At 40.7% G+C, this 16,954-nt stretch overlaps 1 protein-coding gene across 8 annotated transcripts in view; it reads left to right on the top strand.

Moving 5' to 3' along the window:
- Positions 1 to 16,954, top strand: part of CNNM1 (cyclin and CBS domain divalent metal cation transport mediator 1) — a 35,018-nt gene that overhangs the window by 11,290 nt on the left and 6,774 nt on the right. The window contains exons 7-11 of one of the 8 annotated variants that reach the window (XM_075612323.1): positions 7,136 to 7,198; positions 8,164 to 8,327; positions 14,043 to 14,223; positions 14,702 to 14,812; positions 15,736 to 15,852. In XM_075612323.1, coding sequence (XP_075468438.1) covers positions 7,136 to 7,198; positions 8,164 to 8,327; positions 14,043 to 14,223; positions 14,702 to 14,812; positions 15,736 to 15,852 — 636 coding nt within the window. Of the gene's footprint in view, positions 1 to 7,135; positions 7,199 to 8,163; positions 8,328 to 14,042; positions 14,224 to 14,698; positions 14,813 to 15,735; positions 15,853 to 16,954 lie in introns of all 8 variants that reach the window. The other 7 variants (XM_075612321.1, XM_075612325.1, XM_075612324.1 and 4 more) reach the window with 7 other exon arrangements.

Genomic DNA, 16,954 nt, shown 5'->3' with positions numbered 1-16,954 from the left:
AATGAACGCACCTACACCAGGAGCGGGGGGAGGATCTCACAGAGGCATGGGACGGGATGTCAGCTGTCTGTGTGTGTCCCGTGGCCAGGAACCGGCTCCCTTCTCTTTCTCCCATCCCCCCCCCTGGCGGAGGTACAGGGAGGGAGGTGTGTGTGTGTGTGGTGATGTGCAGGAAGGGGCGGATGTAATGGGCAGGGGGGGATGTGATGTGCAGGGAAGTATTGTGTGTGTGTCCGTCCGTTAGCAATAAAGATTTTTTTTTATAAATTGTGTTTAAAACTCTCACACCGTGTTATAAGCAGATCCGTGTTGTAGCGGATCGCGCTATAATGGGGTTGAGCTGTATATAGTGTAATGGTTCACACCTTTCTTCCCATAATAATGTCTTGTAAAAAGGTTATTCTTATTCTCTACTCTAAATCAGGGGAGCGCAAACTTTTGATGCTGCAGACTGTTTTACATGCAGGGTACGGTTGGTATTCAGTGCTACATAGCAAGTCATCCCCCCCAAGCAGAACATACTACAAGGAAGAAACCATTGGGACTTGTGCACTTATAAAATAGTTCAAAGGGTGGTGATTTTTTAATATTTTATGATTTATGGCTACTGCTAATATTTTATACTCATGCATAAACCAATGTAATTTTTTCTTGATGGCTATGTGAATCAATGAGGACATAAGTGTAAAGTACCATTCCGTATTTATTTTGAAAAAATAGAACCGACGTTCATAACCAGTGCTTCCAAGTAGGAACTTGTTTCAGGGAGAAAATGGATTTTCCTAAAATGTTCACAGTAATTGTAAAGTATATTGATGCACAGACAAGAGGAACTGAATGTAATAAACAGTAAATTCAGGTGCAGATGTGGGAACAGTGTTCATCTACTCGGATGCATTTGTAAATAGAATACAATCCAAGTTTGTTCACAGCAATCAGACTGCGGTGTGAAATCACAGAAGCAGCCAGTCCCTGGTATAGCCAGCTGAGAAGGAGAGAGAGGGCAGCGGGGGGGAGGAAGAAGCAGAACCATGTAGCAGAACACCCCATGTTGCTGTTGGTAGAAGACTGAGGAAGAAATTAACAGGCATGGAGGTTACTGGATTTCCAGTCTCAGCAGCAACTCACACTATGCAAGATCTGCACGCACATCCATGTAACCCCTTCACAGTCAAAGGGATTACTGTATGTAAAACAGTGTGTTGACTGCTTCCTTTGAACCAGCAAGTATTAATAGTCCTACTGCAGTTCTCTAGAGTTCCCCACAGAGCAGTTCATGCAGCCAATAAGGTAAAAACAGAATAGAGGGCGGGCACTGCTAACCTGGTAGTAAGGAACTAAACGCAGTCTCCAAAAAAGTGAGGTTTATTTACATCGGACAAACACACAGCTCTCCAAAAAGCTCTGATGCGTTTCGTACTGCGCAGGGTACTTTATCAAAGATTAAGGTAGATTTCCGGATGATCTCAGCTAACAACTTCACACACGAGGAGGCAAAGAAGAAAATTTCAACAAGCACAGATCCCTAAGAGCTGAGAAGATAAATAATATGTAAACTACTGTAGTCTGCTATCCAATGTATCAGTGGGTTTCAACTTTTTTTGGGGGGGGGAACCACAGAATTCGATTCTGGGGACCCCCGTCTCCCCCTTACTTACATTCCCTCTCCCACACACTTTCTCCTTTACACACTCTCACACTCCCTCTCTCACGCTAAGTCACACTTCCTCTCACAAACACACACTCCCACTCTCACACAGACACACTCTCCCCACAGAGAGACACACACACAGTAATACACACTTTGTTTTTAGCCCGCTCTGACTTTTCATCTCCTGTCTGCTGGAACCGGTAGAAGCAGGGAGTGGGAAGAGCTTTGAGCTGCCGGTTTCTGCTGATGCTGGGTCACTGCTGCGTGGGGGTGCTGCCAGTCTGGGATAGCTGGGAGAGTTATCCCAGCTCTCTCCTTCCGGTCGCTGCGGAACCCCTGAGTTGTGCTCAATCATTGCAATGTATGTTGCATGTGCCAAATAGCGGGGTCCAGTAGTGAATAACTGGACGGTGACCACTAGCAGTGTATGGCTGCGGAGGAGGAACTACTTGAACTGTTTGGTAACTTTATTTAAAGGGCAATACCGAGCAAGTGGGGAGAAATTCAAAGTGTGATCTCCCTGAGAAACTCCAACATACACAGACATTAAACAATGGGAGACTGGAGGAGGATGCTACAAATTCATTGCAAAGCAGTCACCCCAAACGCAATTACCAGACAGCAATCTGACCACATTAGAAATAACTTCGATCCACTGAAGTCGCTTAGGTGTGCACACTGAGACTCAGGTGTACAAAGCATCATCCAGATGATAAGAGATCAGCAGGTTCTGCAGAATTTGGGCGAGCAACATACAAGAGACTCCCCAACAAACTGCACATGCACCCAGGGCCGGCACCTACACTCGACCAGCAGAGCACTTCTCGTGGATCTCTTCAGGGACTGCATCTCCGCAGATCTGCGCTCCTTTGTTCTCACCTACAGGAGGGGAAAGTGGGTGGAAGCAGCGCGTGGAGAGAGCGGGGTCTGCTGCTCATCCGGGTAATGGGATTAAAGTAACCGCGCCACACCAAGGACTTGCTGGACTGCCGGTGAGGCCTCTTATCCCCTGGATATATCATGGCTCAATTGCACACGCCCCAGGCGAGTGCATTTGTCGAGTACAATAAAAAAGGGATTCGAGAGTAGTATAAATAAATATTTGATATTTATTGTAATATAACAATAATGCTAATAAAATCCATAACAAAGCAGAGTACAGAAATTAGTTATATGCTTGCAATGATAAAGAATACATACCAACCAGTCTCAGTATCATCTCTAGTCTGCTCCAACCTTCTCTCAGCCTGACTTATATACTGTCTGTACACATCATAATTTCTCTGATTTCTGAAAATTGGAAAAATATTTTTCAATTTCTGAAATCTGGGAAAAAGATTAGTCTTTGCATTTTTTTTGGCTATATTTCTCTGTCTTAGCATAAGAACATACGACCAGTAATTTACACGTTTGCTGAGTTTTTTTGCTCGTGTGGTCACAATTACCGTGCAACTATGCTTTGGTGTAGCTATATTTCCTGCCTGTCACAAATATATACAAATGTTCCCAGCACACAATCTAAATAAAAATTGGACAAATGTCAATTTGAAAATAAAGAATATATTGAAACTAGATGCAACACAGAGTTGCTCCTAATACAGGCATGGAGAGTACATCTGTTCAAGCAGAAATAAAATATGTAACAAAAAATGGAGGGAGAAGAGGCGTGGAGGAAAAACAAGGGGGTGAAAAAACATGAAGGGAGGGAAAAAACAACGTGAAACAAACGTAAAGGGTAAGGTAATACAAGGGGGGCAACGTTTCGGGGCCTAAATCGCCCCGTCTTCATGTCCATTCCCATAGCCCTTTTGAGTCTATGGTAGTTGCCTCGTGTACCTCCATCCAAAACCTCTCATAAAATCAGGCAGAGATGTTAATATGCGCTCACTACATAAACTGATTGTATATAATCTAGACAACTAATATCTACAGAATGTATCTGGTGACTCAAAAGCACCTGAATGTAGTACCTGTGTACACAATGTATGGTAAGTAAATAATCCTGTATACTAAAGAAAAAGAGTCAGTCCAAATATACCACAGGCACTACATTCAGGTGCTTTTGAGTCACACGAGATAACTACCATAGACTCAAAAGGGCTGTGGGAACGGGCATGAAGACAGGGCAATTTAGGCCCGAAAACTTTGTCCCCCTTGTATTCATTACCTTATACTTTACATTTGTTTTACTTAGTTTTTTCCCTCCCCCTTTTTTCCTTGTTTATTCACCCCCCCCCCTTTTTTTCCTCCACTCCTACTCTGCCTCCATTTTTGTTACATTGTTTAGTTCTAATCTGTGGTGTTGAACAGATGTACTCTCCATGCCTGTATTAGGAGCAACTCTGTATTGCATCTAGTTTCAATATATTTTTTATTTTCAAATTGACATTGTCCGATTTTCATTAAGATTGTGTGCTGGCAACATTTGTATATATTTGTAACTTCTTTGAGAGGTCTGACGTTCCTCCCTGTTCTTTTACACCACTATATCAGTTCATTTATTGCTTTATTCTTATTCTGTGGAGTCTAAAGAAAAAGATATATGCGTAAAAAAAACATGTTCCAAAAAGGAAAATATTTTATATATAAATAAAAGAAACACAAAATGAGTGCTATAAAAAAAAGCACTAAATTGGTTAAACAAATAAAATTAGAACGATACAAAGTTACCAGAGGCTCCTTGTGCATTGTGAATGCAGCTGTTAGCAAAGGCAACAAAAGTAGCAGTCCTGTGGTTAAGGCAATGCTGGTAGGGAAAACACCCGCTCAGCTTGTCAGTGCAGGCAGTTCAAGTCTTGGTAGTTTGCATTATAGACCAGCTGATCCACCTCACGTCTGGCTCCCCTCACCAGCGGATAGGGAATGCACCCGCTCCCAGCTAACTGCCCTCAGCTTGTACCGGTCAGGAAAGGCACCCGCACCCAGTATGATGTTTCCAGTGGTCATGTGACTTCACAATAAAAGATTCACAGACTCACCATAAAGCTGCAGACATAGAACACTGTTCAGCTCCACCCAATCTTTGAATAAGAGCAAAAAAGCACCAAAAAGGAACATTTATTATAAAAATTACTAAATAGCAAGGTATATGTAGAGTAAAAATGGAATAAAAATCACACAATCTATTTCCTATCTCTCTAAATCCTTAAAATGTTGCTCTATTGATACATCAATAGGATCAGCTAAGGGGGCACTAGAGTCCTCAGAGAACAAATCATTAATTTGAATTTGTCTTTTATCTCTGAATTCAGTAATGCTCCAAACCATTGTGGCAATATGAATTATACATCTAAATCATCCATGGATTTTTCTATGTGGATATCACGCATTAATTTTTCTCATATACAGGCAGTCCTCGGTTATCCGACACAATGTGTTACTCAAAATGGCGTCGGATAGCGAAGCGTTGTAAAGCGAAACACATTTTCCCATAGGAACCCAGTTTAAATCAAACGTTCCGTTCCTGAAGGCATTTTTAATGCTAAAATACACAAAATATTTTACTCAAGCAATTAGATTATGCTGCACACACATACATTATGATGTAAAGATTCTATTTATTGAATCCAGAACTGTATAATAAAACTGTTAGACATGTTTAAAGGCATAAATACCACAAAACCTTCACACAAACTGATCTGGATGATTTCCCTGACTGCAGCTTTCTGATTGACATAATGTTGCAACTTTGCAAAGTGTCGTAAAAGCGTCGGACAAGCCATTTTGGCGTCGTAAAACTGGCCATAGGGCTGCATTGGACAGCGTCGGATAAGCCATTCGTCGTAAAACGAGGACTTACTGTATACATATATTTTGACAATTCCAAGAAAGAAAGCACAGGAGCGCACCAAGGTAAGGATATGATATAAACAACAACAATGTAGAAACTTACATATAAATAAAGTTCATGTCCAGGTCGAACGATATCCTCATCATATCGGCTCCACCATTGATCAGGCAGGGGGCGATGTTTAGTTCCTCTCATGTAGCAGTCCCGCACGCTGGGACTGACTCTGGCACTCACTGCAGCATCACCTCTGCGTGTTTGCGGATGTTGGCGTGGTGTATAGTGCAAGTGCGCATGCGTGGAAAAAAGGCCCCCTGTAGCCGTCCGCAGATGCTGGTTAGTTTGAGGAATCACGACCGGAATAGATACACTTGAGTGTATGCCAGCCACCAGTGACTAGGTAAGCTGGTTACACAATTCGCATGCGCACTCGCACTATACACCACGCCAACATCCGCATACAATTCCCCCTGAATCCATCATCCCCTTTATCATAGTGTTTTCTATTGTTTCGTTATTTTCACAGAATTCCTTTGAATTTTAAACATCCGTCTTTTATCCCCTCCTTAGTCCTGTAGATACATGCTTGTGAATTTTATGTGAAAAAAACAAAACAATAGACTATACTAAGATAAAGCGGATGATGGATGCAGGGTGAATTTACTAAATATATGTATACATGAGAAAATCCACATAGACAAATCCATGGATGATTTAGATGTATAATTTATATTGTCTCACTTAAAATGTAGTGTGTGATCTTGGGTTGTTGGAATAAGAAAGGCCATGATCTGTTTTTTTATGAATGGCTAGCATGTAATTAATCATATTTACCTTATCTAAAGATAAATATTGAATTAGTCTTGCTATATATTTATAGTGTCCTATGGTGCATTCAGGCTTATATATTGATCAATACTATGTATTAGGTTAACCCAACATAGAAAACTCACTTTGATGGGAGATAAAACTCTTGATTAATTGTTACTGATTTATAAGGACTATAAATACCAATAACATTCAGGGGTTACGTAATACAAATCACGAAACATGTAGGGAAAAGTTTGAAAGGTGGAGCAGCAAATGCAAAGCCTCTACCAGTCTGGTGAAACAGGGCACACCTGGAGGTGACAGCATGGACACAGTCTGTCGGAGAGGACAGTGAGACTAACTACACAAGCCAACGGGGGGCTCCACACTTCCCATACAGTAAATGTGTGACAGTGATTTTAAATGTAATCTTTTGTGATTTGTCACTTGGTCTTTATTTTATATTATTAAATTGAATTACGCTATGGGCATTTTTTTCACTTTTTAAATTCGGTTTGCCATAAAGAAAAAAGAATGTTATAATTAAGAGATGTTTCTTGTACCCTGTGTGCTGCGGGGGTAATTCCAGTGTTTGATTTTGTGGAATCCTAAGGAGAATAGTTCATATGCTACAGTATGTAGATGACTAAATACCCAACCCATTTTCAAGCTTTTGCTCATGCTTAGCTGTTTGTAGTTTTGAAGATTTTATATATTGTAGGATGCAAAGAACATTGTAAGCCTTTTCTTGCAATGTATGATTGTGTTTTGGTGAAACGTTATCCTTTTTCCTCTTTATTTCCTCTTTCACCCTGTGTTTACCTATCTCTTTCCTCACTCCTCATTCTCCAACTATCTTTATTTCCAATTTTGCCTTACCCTCTTAGTACCTGTGTCCGTATCTCGCACCTTCGCTTTTAGCAGAGGGGAATCTTTGGCTGGCTCACCAGGTAAACATGCATGGCTCCTTGTTTTTAGAACGTATGAAAATGGGTTGAATTTATGTATGTACAGTATATGAATATTCTGTGTATACCTATCTCCATAGCTATACATGGTAATTTATATTATCTTCCTAGAAGAGGAACATAGCAGTTTGCTATGGACCTGGTGGCAACTGTAATAGAGTAATTTATTTGCTGGATAGTTAGCATCAGTTGACCCGTTGGGATGGTTGGTAATCCTTAGAATTGGTTCCTGATTTAGTTTATTTTAATTTTTTTGTGAGAACAGCTGGTACGGTAACAACCATAAACTTTATTCTAATTCGACCATACATTATCTTCTTGCACTCCTGTCACCATTTTTCATTAAGGTATGTGATATGCATAAAGGGGGGAAATTAATTTAGATAGATTTACGTGCAAAATCTAGATCTGGAAACTACAGCAATTACAAGGTGATACAATAGGAAACAAATTCTATAAAATATATAGATAACATTTCAGCTCTAAACAATAGATCAGGACTCTACAACGGGCCGCCCACCAGATGCTGCCCACAAAGGGCCTTGGTGTGGCCCGTGGACTCTGCTCCTGCTAATTTCATACTAGTTGCTTAGGGGGCTAAGTGCATTTTTTTTTACACTGAAACTCACTCGTAAGTTAAGGTAATGTAAATATATATGGTACAGATGTTATAAATGCTTGAAGATGTTGAAATATAATTTCAAGTCTTGCATTGTTTTACTGCTATGTGTTGATTTGTAAATTAAACCGTATTCAGGAATTTTAAGGGGTGAGAAAACTAAATTGGCAGGGTGACATTGCAAAGTACTTTTGTTGCCTGAACCTTGTAGCTGACAAATAAATATAATTTCTTTGCTCTCTTTCCTTTATCCTACTCTGTCCATTTTTTATTTTTTTTTACTTTTGATTTATTTTACTCCCTCCCCCCTCCCCCCTATTGTCTGTAGTAAACAGATCCCCTTCTCGCTGCAGTGGGTTGAATCGTTCTGAATCCCCTAACAGAGAACGCAATGACTATGGGGGTAGCACCAACCAATTAAGCAACAGCAACAACAATCTCTACATACCAGATTACTCTGTGCACATCCTCTGTGATGTTCAGTTCATTAAGGTAACTGGTAGGATTGATAACATCCAACATCCCATAAATCTGTCCTTAGTATGTGCATAATTAAGATTTGAATGCTACATTAGTAATGCATTCAGTCTTTTGTTTATTTTCAGTTACTTTTACGTTTATAAAACTCAGACATGAAATTGAATTCACTGGCTACTAGTGAGTTGATTTTCTGGGGAGATGGCTCTATCAAGTATTATCAGTACCAATCCAATTGCATTCAAATTGCCGAGGGCTTTGATGTAGATTATCAAAATAAAGCTTGCTTTATTTTATATGCCCTTTTGCTTTTAGAGCACGAAGAACACTGTACTATACAGATAAGGCCCTATAGATTCACTCAAAATCTGAAGAGGGAGGTCACCCTGACAATCAGGGTGACCTCCCTCTTCAGATTTTGAGTGCATCTATAGGGCCTTATCTGTATGTATTGTGTCTTTACATCGTACAGTGTTCTTCGTGCTCTGATTAATCCCCTTGCCCTATTGCACCAGTCTGTAATAGTGACCCTAGCGGTCACACTAGGTTGAGCGGGTGCAACCCCCCTTGTGTTTCTCATACAATAGTAGACTTTTGCTTTTATACATAACATGAAAAATGTACACATACGTGTACATACTTGCATAATTTCCATATAAATGTAGAAAGTCATTCAGAAGTACTATGTTTGGGTAACGTATGTAATGTATTCAACCGTAAATGTTACTGATATATATATATATTTTAAATCCTTCTGTCTGCTTGGTGAACTTGTCATTTGTTACAAGCTTTACCAAAAGCAAACAGGTAAATTCACATGGTAAAATATTTATTTATAAAGTATTTTACCAGTAAGTAATAGATTGAGAGTTACCTCTCGTTTTCAAGTATGTCCTGGACATAGTTAAGATGACAAATAGTACATGGTTACAAATATAGTTACATAAGTGAACAGGGTATATATTATATACAAGACATGGGAAGAATGTTGATCCAGGGATTAACCCGATTGCCAATTCTTGGAGTCAGGAATTTATTTTTCCCCTTATGAGATACCATTAGATGATATGTCACTGGGGTTTTTTGTTTGCCTTCCTCTGGATCAATAAGTAAGTATAGATATAGGATAAAGTATCTGTTGTCTAAATTTAGCATAGGTTGAACTTGATAGACATATGTCTTTTTTCAACCTGCTATGTAACTACGTAAGACATAGCATGCACAGTTAGAGATAATATATATTATAGGCGTATGTAACAGTTATAGACCAGGTTAAAATGTGAGACCGCTTTCGTTTTGAAAGAACTTACACTGGTGGTGGCTGTGAGAGTCTCCGGTAGATTGTTCCAGTTTTTGGGGTGCATGGTAAGAGAAGGAGGAGCGCCCGGTTAATTTTCTGAACCTTGGGACCATGAACAGTCTTTTGGAGTCTGATCTCAGATAAGTTCTGCATGTGGTAGGGGTGAGGAGCTTGTTCAGATAGATGGGTAGCTTGCCCAGAAAGTATTTGAAGGCAAGACAGGAAAGATGAACTTTGCGCCTAGTCTCAAGTGATGACCGATCTAGTTATTTGAACATTTCGCAGTGATGTGTTTTGTAGTTGCATTGGAGAACAAAACGACATATTGAATTATAGAAGGTGTCAAGTTTGCTAAGGTGTGTTTGGGGTGCCGAGCCATATACTATGTCCCCATAGTCGATGATTGGCATTAGCATCTGCTGTGCGATACGCTTTCTGACCAGCAGATTTAGGGAGGATTTGTTCCTGTAAAGTACACCTAGTTTGGCATAGGTTTTGGATGTCAGGGTATCAATGTGCATAAGGTAGGGAGGGGGGGGAGGGGAGAATCCTGCTCAGTTCAGACTATAATAACTTGCTAGAGAGGTGCTATCAGGAATAATGCATGTGTGTAGGAGGGGGAAAGACAAGAACCCTAAGTGATGCACTCAACTCTACTAGATGAAATTAATAAATTGTTTAGTAATATATATTGGAGTAAACATAGAAAAAAGTTAAAACCTAAGCGATATACTTGGGAAATCCTAAATGTGGATCTCTCCTAATGGTCAAATGGCATAGGAGTTGAGTGCATCACTTAGGGTTCTTGTCTTTCCCCCTCCTACTAGCAATGTGCATCCCAAATGTTAAATGGGAGTCAAACCATATGCCCAAGTATTTAAAACTAGTAACAGGAGTTAGGGTGGTGTTAGCATTGGTCCTGATCTGGAGCTCAGTCATAGGAAGCTTTAAACATTTAGCCTTGGTCCCAAATACCATTGTTACAGTCTTGTCAGTGTTTAAAAACTGTTTGTTTTGGGAAATCCAATTTTCAAGTCTCAAAAAGTCAGATTGAAGTATGTGTTCAAGATCGGAGAGGCTATGGCTGTGTGCATATAAGATTGTGTCATCTGCATACATGTGTATTGAAGCTCCCTTACAAGCTGTAGGAAGATAATTGATGAACACTTAGAAGATTAGGGGCCCCAGAACAGAGCCTTGCGGGACACCATAGGTGATATCCAAGGGGTTGGAGTTAGAGCCTGAGATGGACACATGTTGAGATCTACCTGATAGGTAGGAATGAAACCAGTTTAACGCATACCTCCCTATTCCAGAGCACTGCAGTTTGTTAAGCAAGATAACATGATCAACAGTATCAAAAGCTTTTGCAAAATGTAGGAATATTGCACCAGTGAGTTGTCCCTGTTCCATTCCACACTGGATTTCAATGCAAACTTTTAGCAGGGTAGTTACGGTGGAGTGTTTAGGCCGATAGCCAGATTGGAATTTGGAGTGAACACATTTTTCCATGACTTTGGATAGTATTGGGAGAAAAGAGACTGTATGAGACAGTGGTTTTTGTCCCCACTTTTGAAGATTGGGTCAACTCTGGCAGTTTTCCAGGTCTTAGGGCTATGGCCTGCAGACAGAATCGATTTTACTTTGGAAGCAATTAGTTTGGCAATGGCTGGGGCACCAAGTCTTAGGAACGTAGATAGCAGTAAATCAGGACCACATTGGCTGCTTAGTTTTAATTTGAGGAGCGCTTGTGTAATCTCCTCTTAGGATACTGGGACAAATTGAAAATTGTCGGCAGTGTTAGGAGAGGGTGGGGCTATATATAGGTGTACACACAGAATAAGGTTCATGTTTCTGGTTTGGGTTCCGTTTCGCTATGTTAGTAGCACACCCCACAAAGTAATCATTGAATGCATTTGCAATGCCAGTGGGGTTTGTCAGAGTAATATCCTCCTTGGCGATATTACTTGGTTGTTGATGGTTAGAAGGCTGGAATATATTGTTGATAACCTTCCAGAAGTTATTTGGGTTTGATTTATTCTGAAGAAGATTGTCAGAGTAAAATTGTTCTTTTGTGTGTCTTGTATACTTTGTGCACATGTTCCGCAGGCATCTGTAGTGTTTAAGATCCTTGGTAGTGCCAGTTACTTTGTAGCTTTTCCACAAGGCATCCCTGAACTGGTAGAGTGCTATAAGGTCAGTTGTAACCCACGGTAGGTGGGCCCCCCATACTCTTGTTCTGCATAGTGGAGCATGGGTATCACAGAGTTTTAAGAACTCGGATTGGAAATAGTCCAGCGAAGAATCAGGGGCTGGAATTAAGTCGATTCTGTACCAAGGGCAGTTGGTAAGATCGGCCAGAAACTGTTGTGGGTTAAAGTTTCTAAATGTTCTAGTGAGGAAAACTTTAGTGTTTGATTGGTGTGGTTTAATTTTCCTTACAAAGGACACTATTGCATGGTCACTGAAAATGTCCGGAAGGATGCCAGAGGATTGGATTCTGCTGGGATTTGAGGAGAGAATCCAGTCTAGCAAGGAATGGTTGTGAGATTTCAGGTTTGTCCGTCTGGGTTGGGAAATGAGTTGCGTTAGGTTAAGTGACTTGAGTTGTATCTGGATTTTGTGGTTTTTAGGGTCGAGCCAATTGAAGTTGAAATCCCCAAGAACTAGCAGCTCACTCTTCTCATTCAGAGAGGAAATGGAGCCAAGAAACTGGGTGATATCAGTCAGGGACTGTAGAGGGGCATTTGGAGGCGGTAGATGCAACCAAGATGGGCTTAGAAAAGGGGAGGCAGATATTGCCAACTAGGATTTCAAAAGAGGGTGGGCTTGGGGGGGGGGGCAATTTAACAGTGTAAATTGTAAGGTGTCTTCAATATAAATGAAGACTCCTCTTCCCCTCTTGGCCTTTCTCTCCTAGAAATGAAATATCCCTGAATGGCGATATTTGCATCAGGAGTTTTAGGGGTTAGCCATGTTTCTGTGAGCACCATGCCCTTAGTTCATCCATTTTGGGCAGCTGGCTCCGGATATTTATATGGGTGACAAATAGGCCTTTTTGGAATTTGAAGTGGGACTTCTCCGGGGTATGGGACTGAGTTGAAAAGGGAGGGCCTGGGTTACGTTCAATATCACCTGCTAAAGAGAGTAACAGTATGAATAGAAATTTGAGTAGTTGTTTGCAAGTTGTACATTTGTGGTGTTTGCAATTAGAGTGAGTGGTGGTTGGTGTGCTGGTTTTTAGAGTTCTTCACCAACATTCAGTAGGTAGTGCAAGGCTTTTGAGTAATCCAGGGTGTATGGTGATATTGGGTGTGGGCCAGGAGGGAGGAGTTTGTAGTGGATAGAGAGAGTAACATTTCCATGAAACCACGAGAAAGAACAAAGTTAAGGTACATAACAGGTTAATTATCACAGATGTAGATAATGCTGCATGAAGCTGTTGTGAGCCAAGTGAGTGTGTGCAGACTAAACAGCATGGGTGTTCTTTTTCCTTGTTAAAATGTTGTGCTGCATTGCAATGCTAGGACCTATATATGGTTTGCAGAGTGAGTGGGGTGAGGATTCGGAAGCGGGGAGGGCAGTTGTGTGCAGTCAGTGTTGGGAGAGGCTGCAGTAAAATAAGGTGTTAATGGGGAGTTAATTGTGCAGGCTAACAAGCATGGGATCATGGAGTGGTCAGAGTGGCCCACTATTTGTTGTCTTGTGTAGAAGAGTTTGCAGTAGGTCCAGTCCCCAGTCAAACTATAGTATAACTATATATTCTCACTTAAAAATGATCAGGGGGTGGTGTTACGTTTATGCATCTAAGCAGTCACATGGCCCTCCCCCCCCCACCTCCCTCCAATAAATCTGCCTGTTACAAGTTGGACAATTAGCAGCACTCGGTTAAAAGGGGGAAAAAAACACCTTTTGATATTCAAACAAACCAAGATCAATAATAAAGACAGGGTGAGCTATTTCTTTTAAAACAGGGGGATTGTAGATCATTCAGCGGGTTAAAACATACCTGTGAAGAGAATGTGATTAGTTCCATGTCACATCAGCTGAGGTTATAGATCTTGCACGTCCAGGAGGTGTTTTCATACAGTTTTTATATATGTGCAATCTCTTTCCATTGTTTTAATATTATTTTTATATATGTGTTTGTGTGTGTTCTTTAAGGCATGTTTTTTTAATTGTTATAAGGAACTTCAGGTGTTTACTTTCCATAAAATCATAGATCGTTTCAGTAAGATAAAAATAAGCCAACATAGGATATTATGTAACATTTCAAACATTAATAAAAACACAGGATTTTGCACTTATTGAATTACACACTCATTCTGTTACCACTCACTTGTGTGTATAGTAGTGACAATATGTTCGGGATAGATGAGCTCTTTGCTAGGCAATAAGGTAAAATAATAGTAACCTGTTTATTTCTCCAGATAACACGGCAGCAGTATCAAAATGCACTAACGGCTAGTCGAATGGACAGTTCTCCACAATCTCCAGAAATTGAAGTCTTCAGTGACGGAGATTCTTCAAAAGTGACTAAATCTCCTAGAGCATCAGAATCTCCAAAAGATGATACAACCCCTTTAGGAAATGAGCGAAACTGCACCATTGGTAATGTAGCTATAGTACTAGATGCAAAATAACTGTTGGTGAGCTTTCTTAAAAATGTTTTCTTTAATTATTACCCCCGACCTCTGAGCCCTGGTTCCTTAGATATAAATTGTCTTATACCTGGGCCAAAAACACTTGCCTAGTGGGGCGTCCGCCTAACGGCAGCGGCCAATAGGAAGCTACATTCATTGGGAGGTGACATTGCAACTTTTGTTGCTGACGTTGCAGCCATATTTGTTTCTGTTGCTGGCACAAACAAAAGGCAAATATCTTGTGAAATGGGGGTTCCCATGGGTTGGGGGACCCCAGATAATCTCCATGGGACCGCTCATTTAAGGTACATTAAAAAATACAAAAAAAGTGGAGGCCACTGCTTTAAATGAGTTTGGGCGTAAGTTCAAAGAACTCTGAAGTGGTTAGATGTGCTTTTGTTGTATTACATCTGTATAGTTTTAAGATATCTCTGTCTTCACAGCAGGTAGCAAATCAGATGGGCTGAAAAGTCCTAATGACTCTGTGTTCCTGCACATGGATGATATTCCCTGTATAAAGGAGGAACTGGCAGACAATGAGAGCTGCACAGCGCCCAGTAAGTTTACACTCCTGCATAGACTGAATCAGTGGAAGTACTTATGTATAATTATACTGTAGTGTACCATAAATATTCAAGAAGACCGTGACATAACCAAGGTCACTTGGGCTAGTATTTTGTTCTTTGAACACCATTGGAACTTTCGCACGGTCGCTTCATTTCAGAAAAATAGTCAAAGTTGAGATGATGGTTTTAACACAACGCTAAACCAAGTCGTCAGGTGGAAAATGTTAATGTGTCATAGCAGCAGTTTATGTTCAGTCTCCTTCATAAGCGTTTCCTTCAAAAACATGCCACAAGTGTATAGCTTTACAGAGCATGACTGTACTTCCATCACCCCAGAACTGCTTGTCACGGAACAAACCAAATCAGTTCGGTTCTGGAGATATTTGTAGGTGTTTTTTTGCTGGTCGTGACGGCCGGGTAAACCAATACAATGCCGCAGGGTCATCTCCTGATGACCTCGTAGCTTTCTTATTGGCTGCTGGGCAGTGTTCTGACCCTGGTGGCCATGTTGCTCAGCCAAAATTGCTGGCTGGATCCCTATCGTGAAAAAGGCTTTCCGTTCTTGAACCGGGACATCGGGGGACCACCGATTAGCTTCACAGGGACCGTCCGGTTCAGGTAAGAGTTTTTATAAAAGAAAAAACACATGAGAACCATTGAGGGGAAAGTCTTCTGATCCCTGGAACAGTGTAAATGGTATTGATCTGAAGTCCTTTTAAGTGATTTGAAGCTTTTTTATTTTTAGGCAAAAGCGCATTTAAATCTCCAGATTCCAATCATAACCTAGTAAATGTGTGCACCTGTTTCACTTGCAACTCTATGCGAGAATACCTATTAAAGAGAATTCAATTATGTATGTGCTAAGAGCATATTTCTAACAGACAAATTACCTGATTACTTTTTATTTTTTAAAGGCACAGATTGCTGTGCTATAAATATGGATTCAGAACACTCCAATGTCGAAATTATCACAAGTTCAGCATTGAGCAGTTGTGAAGATACCTTGGGAAAGAAGTTACTGAGGACATTAAGTACGTATATAAAAAAAAGTTTGTACAGGTCCATTGAACCAGATATGCACAAATAGTCTCAGGCAAGGGAGAAAACATGGAATGTTTCAGCAGTCTGTTTTTGATCTAGTGAGTTTGTATGTGTCTGATCTCTTGATATGCTATTTGATAGATGGACAAACTCACTTGAAACTGGTCTGACAATCCTTTATATAAAGTATATATAAAGTTGGATGGCACTGATGATATGCACTGATGTGCTTGTTTACTACAGTATGGCAACAAATGATTAACATAGCAGTGTGGTGACTTCTGTTCGCTAGAGTAACATGTATTGCTGTGAGTTAATGATTGTTCAGTAGGGGTGTTAGGATTTTGGTAAAACTGACCGGATCAATTTTCCAACTAATCCATGCTTCTACTGGTTTTTATATTATTGGGAGTCTCCGGTATAGTCCCATGAAGTTAACATAGCTTTTGCTTTGTGTGATGTTACCTGAAATTTCTTTGGTGCTTGGAGAGGAATTTTAGTAAGTTGTCTAGTACAGCGGTGCGCAAACTGGGGGGGAGGGAGAGGGCGCGGCGGTTACAGAGGCTCCGCGCCCTTCCCCAAAGCATTTAAATTAAATGCTGTGGGAAGCGTGAGGCCTCTGTAACGTCCCTTACCTGCTACCAGTCGAGTCTTCGGCAACGTGGCGTCAAATGACGCAGTGAGGTCATGTGACGCGTCGCCATGACAACATGCGTCAAATTACTCTGCAGGGTCATGTGATGTGACGTCATTTGATGCTGGGTTCTAAGCGAGGGGGGGCACGAACGCTGGGGCTCCCAGGCAGGGGGGCGCACACCAAAAACTTTGCGCACCCCTGATCTAGTAAATGGCTTTATTGCATGCACACGCACACACACATCTGTTAAGACAAGTTAGTAATGATCCCACAAAAGAAAATCTTGTATTTTTCTGAACATGTGCACATGTACTTATTTGATTACCTTAATAGGAATTGTGGTCCTATTTCTTATTTTGTATCCATTTGGAAGTTATGCTCAATTACCACGTTTAGGCATTTGCCTTCAAAATTTGCCCTGTTAATCTTGAAACATGCAAGACTAGGTTGAGGTA

This window comes from Ascaphus truei, chromosome 8 (genome assembly GCF_040206685.1).
Source record: "Ascaphus truei isolate aAscTru1 chromosome 8, aAscTru1.hap1, whole genome shotgun sequence".
In the NCBI taxonomy this organism is placed as follows: Eukaryota; Metazoa; Chordata; class Amphibia; order Anura; family Ascaphidae; genus Ascaphus; species Ascaphus truei.
This window is presented reverse-complemented; position numbering and strand designations above follow the sequence as displayed.